General features: G+C 39.9%; 1 protein-coding gene across 2 annotated transcripts in view; it reads left to right on the forward strand.

Annotated features, from left to right (window-relative positions):
- WNT7B (Wnt family member 7B) overlaps positions 1–10,493 on the forward strand; it is a 90,805-nt gene extending 80,312 nt beyond the window's left edge. For both annotated transcript variants that reach the window (XM_075112474.1, XM_075112464.1), the window contains exon 4: positions 7,142–10,493. In XM_075112474.1, coding sequence (XP_074968575.1) covers positions 7,142–7,621 — 480 coding nt within the window. In that variant the 3' untranslated portion in view covers positions 7,622–10,493. The remainder of the gene's footprint in view (positions 1–7,141) is intronic.
- Positions 10,494–20,246: the final 9,753 nt, after the last annotated feature.

The raw sequence follows: 20,246 nt of genomic DNA on the forward strand, positions 1-20,246 counted from the left end.
AAAATTAAATACCAACAAAACCAAGTAAGCTTTGATGCTGTTTTACGAGGCGGCTTTCTACCATGTATTTTTAGAAACAAGTATCTTTATTCTGGGATAAATTAACTTAGAAAGAGTAACATCTGGGAATGCACACCATTAATCTTAACATTTTGTTGAAAGCTTCAAAACAATGACCAGCTCTCATGGGGAATCTCAATTATAAAAATGGGTTTTTCTGTTTGTTTGTTTTTAAGGGGGGAGCTAAAAGAACAAGCTGACAAATTAGTAGCAGATCATAGCTTTTACCAAAAAGAAGAAAAGAAATGTTTCTAACAGTTTATCAATCAATTAGACTCTTATGATAGACAATGACTGTGGTTATGTGGAGAAAAAGCTGGCCTATTTCTATCCCTTCCAGAAACACACCCATCACACTGACTGCCAGCAGCTCAGCCTGGTACCATCCCAATATCTATTCCTTTGTAATGTCAATGAGTTTTTCTTGTTGTTTGGTTTTTTTTTTGGAATGCCTGGAAGATGACATCATCTTATTTTACATTTGAAACAAAAAGAGTGTGGGGACAAAAAAAAAAATCAGACTCTCTTTAGAAGACATTATTCAATTACTTGGGAGAACATTTCCATCTAAGCCATGGCTCGTTCTCACAGTTCCTGGTGCCCCAGGACCGTGGTACTGGGAAGGATTTTTTTTGCTGACAAATTTTGGTGGTAGAACAGCCAATGAGGTAATTGGTTGGTCACCATTCACATTATATATACGCACACACACATATATGTATGTAGGCTATGTGTATGTGTACCTATTTATGTAGATTTATACATATTTATGTAATGTCTGTGCATAAAATATGTAAGAAAGTGTCAGTTCACTTCACCCCACATGAAATACTTAAATTAATACACTCACTTCTGCAAGATGCACAGCATGCCCTGGTACCTTGCAAACTGCTCTCACTGTCACCTGACAGGACATAAAAATTAGAAGCCATCCCTAGAAGACGACTCTGGATGAAATGCTCCAAAGTCACAGTGGAGGCTGAATCCCAGTTTTAAAACTGAAAGCCAACTAATTTTGTGCTCTTTTAATCCTAAAATATTCTTTAAAATGTGACTTTGTTTTCTAAGTCATTCCAGCGATTTAAAGAATGTGACTTTCCAGGTTTTACAGCCCCGAGTCCATCATTTGCTGAAAGTTTCTTTCTCTAAAAGAGACAAACTATTTCACTGCATATCCCTTGTGAGAGCACTCATGAAAGAAAAGCTTTCAATAGTTGTGCTTCATGGCATACTTTCCACTTTCCCACTTAAATTGATTTGCAGACAGATATAAATCCAATTTCAAAAAGTTTGGTGTTACAGCTTGGGTGGGTTGGATGGATAACTAATGCTTATCCATATGTCCTGAATATGCAAGCTTTGGCTCAAAATCTCATGAGGATAGTTCTCCTGCTTCCAGTTGGGCTAGATTTACTAGCCTATTTTTTCTTCCAGAAACACACCCTTAACATTGACTGCCAGAAGCTACATCTGGTACTATCCTACTTTTTGAACATTTTGCTTTAAAATTAGAGGGGGGAATAGCCAAATATTTTAGGACTTGCTAAAAGGTTTTATTCTAGAAATGCGCATGCCCAGGCATACCATGCAATATATGCAAGACAAATAACATCCATCTAGTAAAATATTACTGCCCCCTCTCAAACCTGACAGCTCTATACCGCCTGACAAAATAAAAACAGCAATATTTTTAACTCTTTAAGATGATATTAAAAATTTTACCACCAAGCTTTACAGCAAATTCCATAGAAATAAGAGTGAAATACTACAATTGCACTTGGTTTGGGAATGATTCTCAAGATTTTTGCTTTTTGCAACATGTCACCGGAACAATAAATTTCAGAAAGTTTTAATCCATTGCAGTGGTTTATTGCTCAAACTTAGTGGCTATTTTCTTCTCTTCTAGAAGGTAGGGAAGAGGCCCTCATAATAGTAGGGACTTTCACCTGGTGGGCAGCAGTTCTCAAAATCCCAAACTTATTTTACTGCTAGCCAAGAGGAGAACTTGGGTAAAGAGAGCAGTGGGCCGCCTTCAGTTTTTTTTAATGCATTCAGTGGGAATACTACATGAGTGGGTGCCTTACCTAAGGAGGCAGGTGAAGGGTAGGAGGAGGTGAATTGTATGGCAGAGGGTCCCCAGGCCTGCTGAGCCCTGGCCAGTGCCAGGGAAAAGCCATCTCCCTGGCTAGATACTGACCCACTGCAAAGCAGAGGCTCCCTGCTCCCATCAAACTAAACAGTAAGAAAACTAGGGATGTGACAAGAGAGGGAGTACGGTAATTCAGTTCCTCATCTCCCATCCCACAGACTATAAATACTGTTTTGATACTTGACGGCATGGCCTCAGGGAGGAGCAGAAAGAAAAATATGCAGCTATGCATAAAATGAAGAAAAATATCAGAAAAATTTCAGAAAAATATGAAGCACCCATATTCCTCTCCCACTGGCTCCATGTGTTCTCTTCACAGGGCTGGGCACCACCTGAGGAGACATGACATGAGCTGCTCAATTTTGTGCTCTATGATCTGCTACTAATGAAGAATATTTTTAGGACATTTGTATTAGAGGAGTAGTATTACACTGTACTAATGTTAGGTACACCTCTGGCTATTTGAGTTGAAAAGCCAAACACAAACAAACCCAACTTTGTTTCCCAGATGGGTCCATGAGATCAGCATTTGTCAGCAGTGGTGGACTCCAGGCTGCACTGAGACTAAGGTGAGGCAGTGCCCATACACCACCGGCTTGCACGGCTGCAGCTGCTTGAGTATCAAAGGGGTGGTGACACCTTATGAGCAGGATTCATCTCTTTTGGTACTGGTATTACCCAAAACAAATGTTGTTCACTTGCATATTTGATGGAGGAAGACTCCTAAAGTCTTCTATTTCTATTTGATATGGCAGTCAAAAGTAATATGGACTTTGTTACATTAAACATATGGTCCAGAAATGTGCATTTCCACTAAGGAAAACACAAACCAGAAAAGGCAAGCCAAAACAAACACACACAAAATGTTACTATTGTTTTTCCATATTTTATCCAGATAGGATTTTTAATATGTACAGAAACTGTATCTGATGTTATGCAGTTGGGTCTAGATATGGAACTTGAAGAAATTAATTTCTTTTCATGCATATCATTTTGTTTTATTTCAGTCTTTGCAAGCCTTTTTCTACTTAACTGGCAGCGGACAACCTTCAAACTGCATTTTCAGTGTATGATTTATATAGGTATAAAAATATGTGGGATAAGAAAGTTTTAACATTATATTTCACAATTCATTTAACAAAGTAGCAGTAGTTAGAAAATTTTACTTGGCAAGATGTTACTGGGGTGGGAGTGGGCTTGTATGTGGAAAAGGGACCTAAGGAATGTTCCTACGATTAGTCTGAGGCAGCACAGTCCAACGATGAGAATTTGCTTTGGGAGGTAGATCTTGCTGTAAACCATTCAAGATTAGATACGAGGCAGTGACGTATGACAAATGAAACTGCTGAGAGAGTGGGTCATACGAGCTAATGATTTTCAATCTTTAATCAGGCACCTAGCTCAGCATAATGTATTAGATTTGAGTAAATAAGTACCTTTAAGCCTCAGGGTCAAAGCTTTGATGAGAATTTTGCTGAGGAATACGGAGCTGGAGGGATATTTAGGAAGGAAAACATTAGCTGCTCGTCATTCACAGCATTGAGTGAACAGGGTCAAATCCTGCCACCATCGCCAGGTCCAGTAGCACCTTGCTAGCAAGTGGAAAGCTGCTCAAGATACCACGCAGCAAGGTGCAGCTTGCCATCTACACGGTAAGCTGCAAAGCAGCAGCACCAGGGCGTATGCGGGGACCTCCACATGGCACCTCATGGGGCTTTACAGACATACCTCTGAGAAAGCCGGAGAGTGCTGGCTTGCCAGCAAAGAGGAATGCTCTGCAGCATCTTGGTGGAAAGAGGGAAAAAAATATCTTACTTAGAATCTGCTTAGTTTGGGCCTTGTATTCCCTGACCTCCAAGTTTTTGGGCACAATTCTATACCCACAGCTGACTGTGGGCACACAAATTATAGCATTCAGGAATTTAACTACCTGATGATTGGGCCTGCACTCAGTGTTGTAACCCCAAGCATTCCACATTCATGAGAGAAGCCTTCAAAAAAAAAAAACCAAAACCTGCAAGATTGGCTTCAGGATCATGAATTAATACTTTTTGAAACTTGTGCTTTTTTGAGCCTGTATGGCTTGCATTTGCAAGTTCTTCCACCATCATAAGCAGTGGGAAACTTTGAAAAAATACAGCAGTGAAATTAGATTTCTGTATAGCAAATTGACTCATGAAAGTGGATCTTCAGAAAGACAACAACAACAAAAAGAAATCAAGACTGAGGATGAAGTTGCTGGAGAGGTACTACAGAGGGTGCCAGGAAGAGCTGTGTATAAATGGCAGCATCTCAACCAAATGCACACGTGCAGGCAAACACACACACACACACACACACATGCCTCCATATATAAATATATATACACAAAGGTATCACCCAGGACACCAGAATGGGTAATATCTTTGTCTTTCAGGAACAGTGACACTTTCTGTTGTAGAGGGAATCAGTTCAGTGACAGAGATGGAGGGTCCTTGGAACAGTGTCCAGGGTTGTTGAGCCCACACAAGAATAAGGAGCCTCACAAGCTTAACCTCCTCCCACTCTGAGCAAGTTAATGACTTGACCTTTTCAACCAAAAAACAGACATCACAAACACGTGCAGAACCTGACAAAATGCGTACTAAACCACAAGATTGCTCTTCACCAAGATTTACTACTTAGGGAGAAAAGGAGCAGATCTATCCTTTTGGTAATGCTTTCCTAGAAGTCCTTAGATTCTACAGTGCTTTGTGGTGAACGTGTAGAGGAGGTTGTCACTGTCCACATTTTGTCATGGATTTTGCTGCAGTGCTTGCGGCTGCAACTGTATGCTGTCCAGTGGTTGAAAAAGAGAGCTGTAGAAATCAGGCTAATGGAAAAAATGTATTTCAGCAATACCAAGAAAAACTTACAAGCAATTTAAGTGTGTAAATACACACAAATAAACATATGTATATATGCATATATGTTTATATGTATATATACATGCACATCTAAATATCGATAGATTATTTTAACCCATTTTGTTTGTGGAACAGGATAGGAATCTTTTTTTGGGGGTCTTTGAAAAATGGCATTCTTCTGCACAGGCATGAAGTAGAGACAGATGATGACTCCTGAAAGACCCTGGAGTATTTCGTAAGGCATCCCTCTACTTACTGCTACTGGAATGCAGCTGCCACAGCAGAAGGCATCAAGTATTCCAGCATTTTTTTTTCCTGTAAGGAAGCTAGAAAGGTGGTACAGTTTATTGGAGAGCAGTGGCCTTTCCAGTGTCCATAAAAAGTAGCTCATCATAGCCTTGTTGATTTTCTTTTTAGAGTAGTTGCAGCTATAGTAGCTTCTTCCCTAATCCAGTAAACCTTTCTGGAAATCACCTTTTCTGCCTCTGAAAGGCTAACTTAACCTTGACCTGGGAAAGCCTGTGGATCAAGAAGGTCTAAGATGTTTTTGAATAAGATGATCAGCTACCTTGTACTTGCTACTGTATGTTGGCAAGAGCAAATCAAAACCAAATATTCTCTTGAATACTGAAACCCCAGAAATTTGGGAAAAAACAAAACATACAATTTAAGTGAAACTCGAACAACTCAGGAGGGTGCCCTCTATTTGCAGGGATAACCAGATCTGTACAGCTTTTATTTTAAGGCCAGTTTCTTAGGCAGTAAGCATTTTTTACTTCCCTTCTACTTCATTATGCCATTGTACTCAGATTTCGGCCCTTTTATCCTTTGCCCATTTCAGTCATGTTCTGGGATCAGCAATGAAACCACTACAGGAGATGGTCTGCAGCATCAGTAATGCTTTAAGACAAGCTCGGTAGCTCATATTTCTTTGTTAGCATCCCATTGCGAAGGGGAAAGATCAGTTTGCTTTGTTCTTAGGCCCTGATTTTCATAAGCTAATGATGACTGTGGGTGTAATTGTGGTCAGGCTTAAGTGGTAGCGTGAGGGCAGAGAAACAGAGAGGCGCTTCCGTGAGGCCGGTTTCCCCTCCGCTGAGCACATGGAGCAGGCGGGCATCTGCTTGCCCTGCCCCAGGCGCACGCCAGGAAGGATGTGCCAGCCATGGTGCAACTTGGTTGCAGTGGAGGTGGGAGGTTGGAAGCAGAGCATGATCCCGAGCACCCACCAGTTTTTGTCCCTTCTAGGGACTATTTGATGCTGGATAAACCTCCTCCAGGTTAACATCCTCTAGCAATAGCAGTAATAAATACTTCCACTTCTCTTTGGCTCACAGCTTAGCAGGACCCTTCAGGGGATTTTATTTCCTCTAACATTGTGCAATAATTGCCCTGGTGCAAAAGATGTATTTGTGCTGGAACATTTGCTTGATATTTGGGCTAGATACTGCAAGGAGTGCTGCTTTTAAAGGGGATGGTGTGCTCTGTGGAATAGTTAATAGGTATGTTGGTATTACTACTGCTAATATAGACAAAATTTTTAATTATGCAGTGAGCATGAATGCCTATTCAGCCACAGAGTATGTATTGTTCTGTGATATTAAAGCTGGTTAACATTTTTTAAACATTCTTTGAACAATACTTAAAGCAATTAAAGATTAAATATTCTGAATCTTAAAATGCTTTTTCTTTTTCTGTTTCCAAAATGTAAATGGTTTGAAAAATTTTTTTAAGTTACTGGAATCCCAATAATGACTTTGGCTCTGAAGACATGTTTTCTGAAATTTAAGTAAATATTCTTCAATATTTGGAAACAGAACGCAAATGTTTTTTAATAAAAATTACAAAATGCTGTGCTTCTGACCAAGCGCCATGTAAAACAAAATGTGTTACAAGCATTCTGCTGGGAGGTGAGAAGATTTATGAGCATGCATTTAAAAAAATTTCAACCAGCAGTAATGAATATCCATATGAACAGACTCAGACTGAGGCAAGGCTGCAATACTGTTTTCCTGCAGTAACGGTATGTAAATGTCTGTACACATAGGTTCTCGAAGAGAGAATGAAATTGGAGTGCAAGTGCCATGGAGTTTCAGGTTCCTGTACTACTAAGACCTGCTGGACCACGCTTCCTAAATTCAGAGAGATTGGATATATTTTGAAAGAGAAATACAATGCTGCAGTGCAGGTGGAGGTGGTACGAGCCAGTAGACTAAGGCAGCCAACCTTCCTGAAGATCAAGCAGATCAAGAGTTACCAGAAACCCATGGAAACAGATTTAGTGTATATCGAAAAGTCACCCAACTACTGTGAGGAAGATGCTTCCACAGGGAGCGTCGGTACCCAGGGACGACTCTGCAACCGTACCTCTCCCAACGCGGACGGGTGCGACATGATGTGCTGTGGAAGAGGGTACAACACGCACCAGTACACCAAGGTGTGGCAATGCAATTGCAAATTCCACTGGTGCTGCTTTGTGAAGTGCAACACGTGTAGCGAGCGGACAGAGGTGTTCACCTGCAAATAACGGCATCACGTGCAAATGAACAGAACAAATCACCACGGGTGGAGAAAGTGGGGTACAACAAACGACGACAGCATCATTTTGCACATCTACTCTTCTTTGGGAAAAAAAGACCAACCAACACCACAACAACCAATCCCTCCCACTACTTACACTTCTAAGGATGGTGCATTTTGGCTGGCTGGCGGTTGTAACTGCTTTGGAAACAAGGGCAACAGGATTAAGGTGATGTTGATAACCACATGATACTTTCTCTCTCTTTTGTTTGTTTTTTTTTTAAACTACGATCTGGTGTTGTAGAGTTCTCCTAGTAAGTGCTTTAAGTTATACATATCAGAGAAGCTGATTGCATTGCAGCTCCCATGGAATTTAAAAGAAAAAGACACTTTCTCCTATTTTACAACAACAGAAACACGGAGCCCTGTGCAAATAAAGAAACTTTTTTTTAAGAAAATGAAATCTTCACTGACTAGAACACAGCAGTCTTGCTGCAAAAAACTAAATTTCTAAGAAAGCAGGTAGAGAGAAAACTGGTAGGGAGGCAAAGTCTATGGCGGAAATACTCCACTATCAGTTTGAAAAAATAACATTCGCAAAATTACATCAACTGCCAGTGACACTGGAACTCTTTGAATGAACATTAAAAATAATTATTTATGTTTTTAATAGTATCAAAAAATTCTAAGCACTAACGGGTAGCTATGTCTTAATTCTGTACTAAATGTAAACTTATTGGAACTCTGACTTTATGATTTTTGTATTTGGTTCTCCCTAAGTTCTTCAATGCTACTGATCTGTTGTCACTCCACTATTAGAGAGTTCAATTACTGTAGGCCTTAAGCAATTACCAGAACTGAGCAAAAAAGATCACGTGAAACTGTGGTTACAAATGCTTGATAAAGACTTTTCCCGCTTGCCTCCTGAATAAGAATGACTTTTTTTACACTCAGGCTTGAGGCATGAAGCACCTGCCCTCAGCTCCTTGTAGGGAGTTTTAGGATACAAAGATGTGCTTTGACAAATATCAAAGGTTTTGCTTTGCCATTAAATGCACTGGCAGGATCTTCCAAGCATTACATTTTGCCTTTAACGGTTGAAAGTTAATATTACCAACAGTTTTAAATAACTTATGCTCTGTATGAACTGAAAAGTTAGTAAAAACATGGTAGCTGAGATTGGTTTCTGCAACCTGTGAGCTGTGGTGGCTTCACGAGCATAAGAGAGCTAAAATTTGTGTTAGTCTGTGTCGTCATTATTCTAAGGTTGGCAGTAATGTAGGCCCAGGTAAATAGATGAATGTTAAGAAAGAAGCTGACTTTTTACACCAGCACTCAATTATAATTCACACACCTTCTCCCTATGAGAGATTTAAAAAAAAATCCTCAGATATTTTACTACTGTAAAATCTAGCGGTTTTAACCCCAAGAGCCAGATAGGCCCACTTACAACACAGCACATTTAATCACAAAAATGTTTGCCTGTAGCAAGGTTCCCTGCCTGATTTTCTGAAAACTTGGATTAAAAATTTCCTAACGTCTGCATATCTGCATTTCTAGCTTTTTTATCATTTTATTGCTTTTATTGAGGGACTGCACAGCCATGAGCCCTCCCCACCTGACATGGGAGCACTTGCCACACCACATGGTGCTCTTGGGGCAAGGGGCTGGTGGAGCTACAGTTCCACCAGCTCCCATGCTGGATATATGAATGAGCCGGGATTACCTCTGTAATTTATGGACCTGCATTATCAAAAGTAACTCATCGTCTGGGGACCTTCATTTGACCACTCATGTGGACCTGCCTTTCTGACCCCAAGCACTTACCTCTGAAAATCAGATCCCATTGATGAGTCTCTCAGAGCAATCCAAAATTGAAGAGCTAATTTTTTGTTGTTGTTGCTGTTGGTTTCTAAATACCAGCCACGGTGTGAACGAGTGCAACTCTGCAGAAGTCAACAGGGGGCCCTGAAAATGCTAGAGTCACTCCGTATAATTTAAAGTCCCTTTAATTCATGGGTATTGTTGTTGAATAATAGTGATATACTGTACTTTCACTACATTCTTGACAGGAAGCAAATAAAGCTCCCAAGCACAGTAATGCACAGTCTTATGGTACTAGATACTGTAAATATATTAGAATAGTATTTGTTAAGTACAATTGAGGAATCCAATTAAGTTATATTATTGTATATCGTTTAAATGTCTATAGAGTATTTTAAATTATTGTGAACTACACTGCGTTAAAAAAGAAAAAAAAAGGTTATATATTATAACACCAACCACTCTGAAAAGTGGACCAAAGTGACACTTTCTCTTCTTTTTTACATACCCCTATTTCAAATAGCTTTGTCAGCTACTGTAACACCATCGTAACAGTCCTACAATCGGATTAGCTGTCTAGAATATAACGTTTCAGAGCATCCTATAAAAGCTTTGCTCATGCAGGGGAGCAGCATTCAGAAAGGTACTGTATGGCACAAAGCAGGGGCTGACCACAGAAACGCATGGACTTTGAACTATGTCCCAAGAAGAAGTAGTTTTGGTCAGAAAACACCATTACCACTGATGTATTGAAACATCCCCCCAAAATGTTGACCTTTTAACGAAGGTGTCTATGAACAGAAGTGGGTTACATTACAACTTTCATTTTAAAAAATGTAGTTTGATGTCAAAGAACTGTGACAATAGAGGTTTGAATGTGACCAGCAACACAACATGGGTTAACCATACCTTAGCCATGATAAAACTCAAAATACTGTACGTTATTAAGGAATTTAAGAGCAAAGATCAATTTGTTTACTATGTTAATGTTTTATGAGAAGCAGAAAACAAAAGATGAAATGTGTTTCCATTAAAACTTAATTTTCCCCCCTTCTAGTTCCCTTTCTTTTTGTTTGTTATTTATTTAGAGAAAGAAAGAAGGCAACAAGGCCTTATGCAAAGGCCATTTGTGTACAGGCTTCTCCGGATGAGAAATGATAGGCAGATTTCAAGTCCAAAGCAGTTTTTGTGTTTTATGAGAAACAGTAATGAATGTGCCTGAGCTTGGTATCAAAGTCCAAAGTCATCCACCTACAGCAGTGGTACAGAGAAACTGCCACTAGCACCAACCTTGCTACTACCAGAGACTTTGGGTGGCTCAAATGAGGAGATAAATATTTTGTAATAGAAACGCAGCATCAGACTCCAAAATGGTTCTCGACCATGAACCTCACATAACAGGTTAGCAAAGAGAGGGGAATAAGAGGTGTAGCAGAGATGCTTGAAGGCCCTGACTTCAGCACTTGCACATGCTCCAGCTTACTCCAGCAAGTTATGGACACATCCGAAAACCTAGCTGAGTCTGGACTTAAGAGATTTTACAGCGCTTCCCTTGGTCAAAATAGTAGCAACATCCTCAAAACTGAGAACAGTGTCTTCTTACACGAAATCTAAAGAAAATGCACAACCTTTGTTGTATTTGCCCCTCAGGGAAGATATCCAGCTATAGATAAAGGTATAGCCAAATTCCACATGAACTAAGTCCAAAATAACTTCATTAAAATGAACTGAGTTGCCCTGGGTTTATAGCAGTATAAGTATGCACAGCATTTTACCCACAGATGCCAAAGAAAACACTGCACCTTTTTTCTAATTACATCATGGGAAAGTTGTTAATAGACCTGCAGGAAGTTTTTATAGCAAATGGTAATATTATATTCGTTTCCACGATGACATCTGGAAAGTAGATGAAACCCATCAAAAGGTTTGCAAATCTTTTAACAAATCTAAAGCGTGTTGCGAGTAGGTCACTTAGAGTTTCAAACATATTTACATGGATTTCTTTCTTAGTTTAAGGTTAAAACCCAAAACTGAACATAACATATCAAGACCGTCCCTTGTGAATAACTCCATTTGCCTCCTTTCACTACTGAAGGCATATTGGCATTCAATGGAAAACACTTTATATAATGCTAGAGATGATTTGCATTCATAGCAATTTTCATAACTGGGCAGAATGACTTCACATTTTCTTTCCAATCCTTCAGACCTTTTGTTGCAGTGACAGTTCCCACAGCAAAGGTGGTACAGTCAGTGGTACAATCAAGATCCAACATTCTTTCTCTCTGAGTGACGGCCACGACTAAAACTGTGTCTAAGAGAAAAAAAAAACATCAAAGTTGGAAAGACAGGGGAAATTGTAAGCAATTTCAATTTGCGATAATGATATCGTAAGAAACCTCCTGCATGCAAAACACACTGCATTGTAGGCTGAACTGCACCCACAAACTTTTTTCCCCTCGAATCCAAAGTCCCCCTCTGCATCTCTGCACATTCAGACTGTTTCATTGGAGAAGTAGTGCGCTGAAAGGCTGGCAAGTATTTTCTTTTTGGTGTCTTAGCTGCTATTAGGAAATTGCATGGGATCGTTTTCTGAGAAGGGAGATGGAGTTGCAAATTTAAAATTTGCATCTTGTTTTTTAAAGGAAGATCTAGGATTCCTTTTTGCCTGTATATTCCTGCAGTACAGATATATATGCTTTAAAAGATTTGTTTGGTGAAGAATAAAGATGGCAGTTTTCACATAATACATGGCTGTTGTTTCCAATGTGTTCCACAGAGCGCTGAGGCAGAGGGAATAATACTGCTGTAAATTAAAAATCTTTAGTTGCGCTTTTTTTGCTGAAAGCAATATACTGAATATTACCTTTTTGGAGACCCTAGTGCAATTCTATTTTATAGGATGGTCCTTTCCATAAGCTGGTAGTATGAAAGGCCAAAAAAAAGGGAATAATAAAGTTTACTTTGGTTCTGGGTCCTCTTATTCTCCCTGTAAACAGGTCATAAGATCAATGAGGAACCAGCTTAATGACATTTAAAGTTGTGCATAGGTATTAAAAATTATTAAGATATTTGTTTCATAGGTGATCCCAAACAAATGTCACCACAGCAGACATTGGAAATGTTTGCATCAAAAGCCAGCTAGCTGTATGACTAGCCTCTGCCTTTATTTGCCCAGCAATTTAGGGGAAAACCAGCATTTTAGATCCCATACAGCTAAAAGGAATTCCCGAGGAGATTACAAGATTTTGATCTTATTGTTTAATTCCTGTGGCTGAGAATGAAAAGGAGCATTCCCTCAATCTTTGGGTAAAGGGAAACCCAAAGGCATTTTCAAGACTATTCACACCACTCAACTTAAAAGACTAAAAGACAGGCTAAGTGAGCTGACAACCTCCCTGGACTCCCTCCACAATAGGGAGAGTGAACTTGCTTCGGGGGAGGCATTAGATGGACCCTCTCTTCCTTCTCAACCATAGAAAAACCCCAGGGAGGCATGCTGGATAAATTATGTGCTGAAATTAAGCACCAAAAATTGTGTTGTGTGAATGAACTCCCAATTCCCCTCTACTCTTTGCCTCAGCTGCTCTTGGGCACTAATTATATTTTCCTTAGCGTTTTGTTTTTTTTTTTTAACTGCAAGCTTTATTATTTTACGTGTTGTGGAGTAGATACTCTATCATGTCAGTGAAATTGGCTTTCCTTTTCCTTTTCACTGCCACCCTGTTCTCATCTTTTCCAATCAATCTCCGACTCCTGATTTTATGCATGAACTATTTCCCCACAGAAATTATTTCAGAGACAATTGTAAAAGCTGGGCTATTATCCAGCGATTTGATGAAGCAGTTTCCTACAAAGTGGCTTATTTATGATTTTTGACTTCCTCTTAAGATATGCACTGAGCAGAGAACTTTAATCCAAGTGCTGAATGTTTAGTAGTGTTATGATACTTGTTGTAAAGGATCCTAACAGGTGTGTACCATTGCAATGCTCTCCTGGTTATTTCATCAGATTGCATCCAGGCTGCTATTTTTTGAGCACATCAGGCTATGCTGAAAGGCTCTCACAGCAGCTGCATCCCAATTACCTGCATGGGTTGCACCCTGCCATTGAAGCCATGTTCAGCCTACAGGTTAGGCTTGTTAAAAAGGCAGTGAAATTTAACAGTCACGTATTCTATTTAATGCTACCCATCATACAGAACATGGTTATTTGTCTCAACACCTTTCTGAGGTAAGTATTATATCTTTTAGAGACAAAGAAAGACAAAGAAATATAAGAATAACTGTTGATAGAGTTAGAGCTGTTGTGACTAAAACTTGTTGCTTTGGGGGGAGTCAAACTTAAAAATATTAAACTAACCAGAGAGGAAAAAAGGCACTCCTGAAATTGCATCATATATCCCAAATAAAAAGCCTAATATGCACCCACATCATACATGCATTTCCATATACACACATACAAATATATGTCAAACCACACATACAAATATATCCCAATATATTAAAAATAAATAAATATATGTGTGTGCATATTTGAAAAATACGCACTGCAGATACTCAGAGCAATTTCTCTATGATTCTTCCTCAATTTTTCCCTTATTAAGGGGAGTGGACTTTGTGACCTCTTACTGAAATACAGGAATACCAATTTTCCACATTTTCTTCCAGATGTACTCTGTCATCAGCACTATAATAACACCTGATAACCTTTCTTTCATCTGTAGGTCTTCTTGTTTGTAGGTCTCAAAGAAAAGCAGACAAGCTCTCATTTTGCAGTTGGAGAAAGTGGAGATGTGTGAAACCTCTCCCCCTTCAGCTAGTCAGGAAGAGAAGGCAGCCTAACTTAGCTCTGAATCAGTTGCCAAAGGCCCCAGCAGAAGTCAAGAGTTAGGGCTACAACTCAGATGTCCTGGTTTTCGGTCCAGGGCTCCGATTAAAAGCCCTACCTGCCATGGTTACTGCAAGGCACGGGAGCGTCAGCTGTGATGAATATGTTTATTGGCAAGCACCTCACAACCCTTCTTCCTTATCTCTCTCTTTAAAAGATAAGCTACTTAATATCTGCCCCTGGCTGGTATCAACAAATATGTCATGATATGCACTTACTTTGCACCCGTGTTAACCTTTTGAGCAGATGCAGGCACTTTCAGTCAGAAAATCATCACCGGGTATGCTCTGTTAGTACATTTACAGCAATGAGTCAGATAAATGCTTTCTGTTTTTAAAAGGCTAGAAGCAATGCAGCAGGACAGGTTTGTCCACCCACTGCATTTTGTTCCAGCAATTCTGGCACAGAGCTGCATCTGGGATCAAATAGTCTTAGGAAGCCAACATGCCAAGCTTGAACAGTAGGCTAATGTAAATATATAATGGCGTGGGAAAAAGTCTTTTGTTTGTTAATATTAGGTGATACAGAATATCTGTTGTTCAGGACAAGGAGCCAGAGAGTTGTTGAATTACGTTCAGCAATGCCCAGTTGTCTTTTTTCAGTGCACAGGTTGCTTTCCTCTCTGTACATTTGTGTATGTGTTTGTGTGCACGCATGTAGGGGGACTTGGGAGCATTTAACTAAGTCAATGCACTAATAAACTTTTCATTTCATGGACAAAAAGGGGGGGGAAAGAGCATTTAGTGGGAATCTAAGCAAGAAATACCTGGAGATGGGTCGCAGTAGCATGGTAAGAAAATACGTGCTTTGGAAGTTTCAGCTGACTACCTAATCCAAACCACTCCTGGAGGAAGGAGAAGGAATGAGGAAGTCAGTTTGCGGTCACCAGCTTCTCTGCCTGTGATATCCAGTACATAATTATTACAGGGCTACAGTTCAGCCAGCTTTTGACAAATGAACTACCAAGAGTTTTCTCTGCATGTTTTCTATTCAAGTGTGTTTAGTCATAAGTAGTTCTAATGGCATTTTCTTAGGCAAACAGAGCCACTCCTAAGCATTAATAATACATTTTATTCTAGGTATAAGCCTCTGAACAAGATTCTTTTATTCTGGTTGAAGGTCTCTTTACAGAAGTTGAATTTCCTGGATTTCTTTTACCCACACTAATTTTGACTAATTATATCCCTAGCACTCTTCATCTCCAAACCCTTTGCAACTGTCCATATATTCTGTGCTAAAAAGTTCCCATGAAATAGAATGTGATATCCAAGAAAATGATGACATTCATTTTATAAAAAGAAAAAGTAATAGCCAAAGGATACAGGCATGAGGCTAGTACATCAAATCTCTAGTCTTCAGGTTCATAAAAGAGCAACTCCTGAGTGCGTGTAATGCTCCCATAAGCTCATCTAGAGGTATTACCATTTTAGAGGTATGTGTAAATACCAACTTTCAGTCCCAAAGATGTGAAGTAGGAAGCAATGAGCCATAAACACTCCCTGGTAGTGCTACAGTGTGTTTTGACTGTATTTGCAAACTTAATATTAAAATGGTAATCTATGCATGGAAAATGTTTATTTTCAATCAGTGCATATTTTTCAAATCATATAGCTTTTTAAAATGAGGGGCAGTACTCATTGTCATTCAATGCATTTTTACAAGCAGATACTAAGAGGTCATACACCCCTTCGGTGATTGTTTTCTGAAGTGGAAGTTAAGATTTAATAAGTCAGATGCCCTCTATTAATATTTGACATGCTTTTGTAGCCTTTGACTCTGTATGAACAACTCATGTATACATAAAACACATTTAGTGAAGGTACCAGCACTAACAATTTTTGTTTTCAGGTCGTCCTGAAATTTTCTCCCCACCCCTAACTACCCACCAGCAAAGAGAACAAATAGAAACGAAATTTTGTTAAAAACCAGTCAAATGGATGCTTTTCTGAGGACCCTCATTTATGGCTTTCCTTTAAAAACAGTACCCTCAGTTTTCTGTTTAAAACCTTTTGCATTCAAGAGATGCCTCTTTTCCCTAGATGGGTTCACTTGATCTTCTTTCTCCACTTCAGCTTTTTAGTTAGCTATGCTCACTCACAATCTCAAGCCTGTTCAAATGTCTCTACTCAAGCTGAGACAGATCCAAAAAGCACTTGTAGAGGGTGTTGGCCACAGTCCCAAAAGCCTTTCTGCTGGCACTTCAGAGCCGTGAAGTGTTTGCCTGCTCCCATCGTCTCCAGCTGAAAGAGGAGGGAACTGAGCTTACCCTTCAATCATGGATGACTGCAAGGTAAGCTGCATCAGTTTAAGGAGCAATAAATCAAACTGGGCCCTGCTCAAGCTCCCGACCTGATACTTTTCGAAGGGGACAGTTGTCACCAAATTTGGCTCTGACTCTATGTCCAGCAGGGCTGGACTAGAGGATGCCATGACCTAAATAAGAGGGTGCCCTAAATCTGGCTTCAAAAGTGATTAAATCCCTCTGTCTCTGACTTTTGAATGCCTCATCCTAAATACCCCATTTCAGTTTTGAAAATTTTGAAACACTTTTTGTTTAAAAGTTTTGTGTTTAGCACAATTCCCATGTTTTACTACCTTTCAGTAATTCAGCTATTGAAAGCAGACCTCTCAACACGGGATTTTCAGGATTAGTCTCAAAATGATAATGTAGCTCACACACTCAACAGAAGCACCAGAAAGAAAAAAAGAAACCTCATAACAGCAGTCACAAGAAGCTTAAAAAATTGAACTACGGAAAAGATGGAGTCTGTGCAGACCAGTAATGTTAGCACAGATCCTACTCAGTATATAATTGCCACACTTATGAGGTTGGCAGGGTTGCATGCATTCACGTGTCCTAAAACAGGTTCACACACTTACCTTGGTTGGAAAAAAACCCCAAACCTGTGAGAGAACTTTGCAAAGGATTTTTCTTGGTGAAAAAAAGAGAGGTTAATCAAGACCAAAATAAGTAGATTCGGGATCAATCTCTCAGGTTGATCATAAAAATAGGACAGTAGCAAGTGAGAAAAATTTACAGTAGGCTTCCTCAATGTCTTAATTTTTATTTAATTTTAATTATATATTTTAAAATATTTAAGCTAAAAGCTCAAAAAAGGGAAAGAAACAAGAAACAAAAAGATTTCACAGCTCTTAGAACGAGATAAGTTGGCTGGTTCAAACCAGACTCTATCTTAGATCCTGGTAATCCTAGAAATATAAATTTTTGTACTCCCTTGGAAAGAGAATACTTTTCAGGATTCTTTTTTTGAGTTAGTGCATGATGGGAAAATCATTTTACTCCTAGCTTAAGGAGTATGTTATCTTTTTGAACATTCCTGCTCAAACAGAGTCCATAATCTTTCCTTCCCCTCCTACTTTGGTAAAATGACTGACCATGTGACAGTGGTGGAGTTTCATATTTCAGTTGCAAAAGAAGACAGCTCCTTCTTTTTCTTCTCTCTAAACCTTCTTAGTTATACACTATATATTACGAGATGTTATTCTTCCAAGTTCAGACACTCAAAACAAACAAAACTGGAATATACCATCATCTTCATCTTAGATAAATGTATAAAGCCAAAAGGTGTTAAGAGTATTTTTTTAAAGGTATTGGGAATATAAATAAAAAAACCCGCAGAAGAAAACAGTTAAGTAGTAGAAGCCTAATATTAAAACAAAGCCAGGCTGTCATCTCTCTCACAGTTTTAAAATAAACATGAGTGATTAAATACGAGCTTACTGGCCAGACCTGAGATCTCATTTGTGAAATATTGCCCAATGACTAGATAGTTTCCTCTTCCCCTTCATTCAGAAAACCCTGGTAGAACTTGATCCTGAGGTCAGGTGTAGCAGAGGACACTTCAGGGAAACCAAATCAAACCTGGGAGGCCAGGGAGCGCGTGCCAGGTGTGACAATGCACAGACTAGTATGGCTTTTTTAACATCACCACAGCCATTTGTGAAACACAAAAATACTCATACCAACAGCCATACCATAGTCAATGCTATAACTCTACCACGGCTAGAGTTATTTTCAGCCACGAAAAGTACTTGACATCTCCACACCATCGAGTGGTGCCTGCTACTGCATCCTCTGGGGGAGAAGAGGGCAGAAGGCAGGTCTCCAGGGCTTGATTTTTGGGACTACGGGGAGACTGCTGGAAACTGAGCACTCTGGCATCGCTGCAGTCATTTCTGCTTCTTGCGGTGCTAGCTCAGGAGAACACTTGGTGGCCAACGATGAAAAGATTATTTGGGAGAGAAGAGTCAGATGCAGTTGGTGCCCAAGCACAGTGCTCTTCTCAAGAAACACTGCAGCCCTGTCATAATGCTAACAGCTCCCTACTGAATCCCACAATACTCAGCCTCTATTAATTAGAAAGCCTTGAGTCATATCTGTTTTCTTGGTGCTTTCCCAAAAGCTGGTGGCAAGTGTCTTTTCCAAGACCAGAGACAAATCAGTGCCAAATAAGCATGCTGCCATGACAGTGTGTTGTTACACACCCTCAGCACAGGTTGCAGAGTCACTCCAACCGTGGATGAGGCAACCAACCAACCAATCCCCCCCACCCCCCAGCTGATAAAGTAAATATCCCATTCATGTTGTTTTGGCAGTGGCATGTGCCAGGAAATCAAAGGCACATGGGACCACATCCGCTCAGGGGACCTGACTGGGATTGCTGCCCTTGGGAGGCTGCCCTGCTGCCAGCAAACAGCCACGGCGCGGACCAAGGAGCCAGAGAGGCGTAAGCCCAGCCTTCAGCACACCTCACCCCCTTGCTTGCAGCTCGCGCTGAGGAGACCATGTTTGCATACTCAGGGCATGAATAAAGGCAAAATTTTCCAAACTATTTTAATGTAAATACAGGGGCGTCCACGGCTAACCAGCATGGCAGTTTGACTGGGATGACTGCCAAGGAACAAATTTAATGCAATGTATTTCTTTTACTCCTAAACAATGGGTAAATGGCACTCTCTTGCTGTTTAAATGGCGTACCCACTGCTGTCTACGTGTCTGCCCACAGGTGTTATGCAGTACGAACACTTACCGTCTGTTAACATAAATTTGTTCGCTTGTGTTTGCTTCCCTTTTCCAGCCTGGCTGCTAAGCCTATCAAAGGTCCCAAGCTAAACAAGTACAAATACCTCTCGCAAAGTGTATAGGCAGCAATTAAAGCGCGCCGAGGTACAGTGCAGCGTTTTAATCGCACTGGCTGGTGGCCAAGGAGCTGCAGAAGTGAAGTGTGCTTCCCCAGCCACAGAGGAGGAGGAATTCCCTTCATGCCTCTAACACATTGCTACCGACAGCGTTCCTTCATTTTAGGGCTGCGCCCTTGTCCGTGCATTTCTACCTGCCGGTGGACATTCACATGTGCATTCTTAAAATTTGCCTTCACTGCAATTGTCCTTGCAACCATATTAAATAGTAGCAATAGCCCCATTTTCCCCCCGTCAATTATTTGTGACCAGCAAACGAGCTTCTACTGAAATGAATTCATTACCTTATTCGAGCAAATGCTGTTGGCTCTTTGCTGGTTTTGCAGTATTCATGAAAACCTAGTGCCAAAAAGAAAACACAGAAAATATTTTTCTGTTACACAATAATGGGGAAAAGACGGAATTTTAAAGCATTGAACTAAGATGTTTTATCAGTTTACAGACTTAAAAATGAGCATGCACAGAAATGGTTCACTGAATTGTAACCAAAATGTTTTGTACCTTCTGGGACAAAACACCAGTATAGAAATGACGATGAGTAGCAAAAACCCCTCTTAATTCTGTGAGTTCTTCTTTCTAGTATTTTTTTTTCAGTTATTAAATTTATACTACATGGTAAAGAAATAGATTCAGCTCACATAGTTTTCCTTTGGACATAAATGTGTGGGGGGAAAAAATATCACATGGTTCATTGCAGT

This window comes from Phalacrocorax aristotelis, chromosome 1 (assembly GCF_949628215.1).
Source record: "Phalacrocorax aristotelis chromosome 1, bGulAri2.1, whole genome shotgun sequence".
Classification (NCBI taxonomy): domain Eukaryota; kingdom Metazoa; phylum Chordata; class Aves; order Suliformes; family Phalacrocoracidae; genus Phalacrocorax; species Phalacrocorax aristotelis.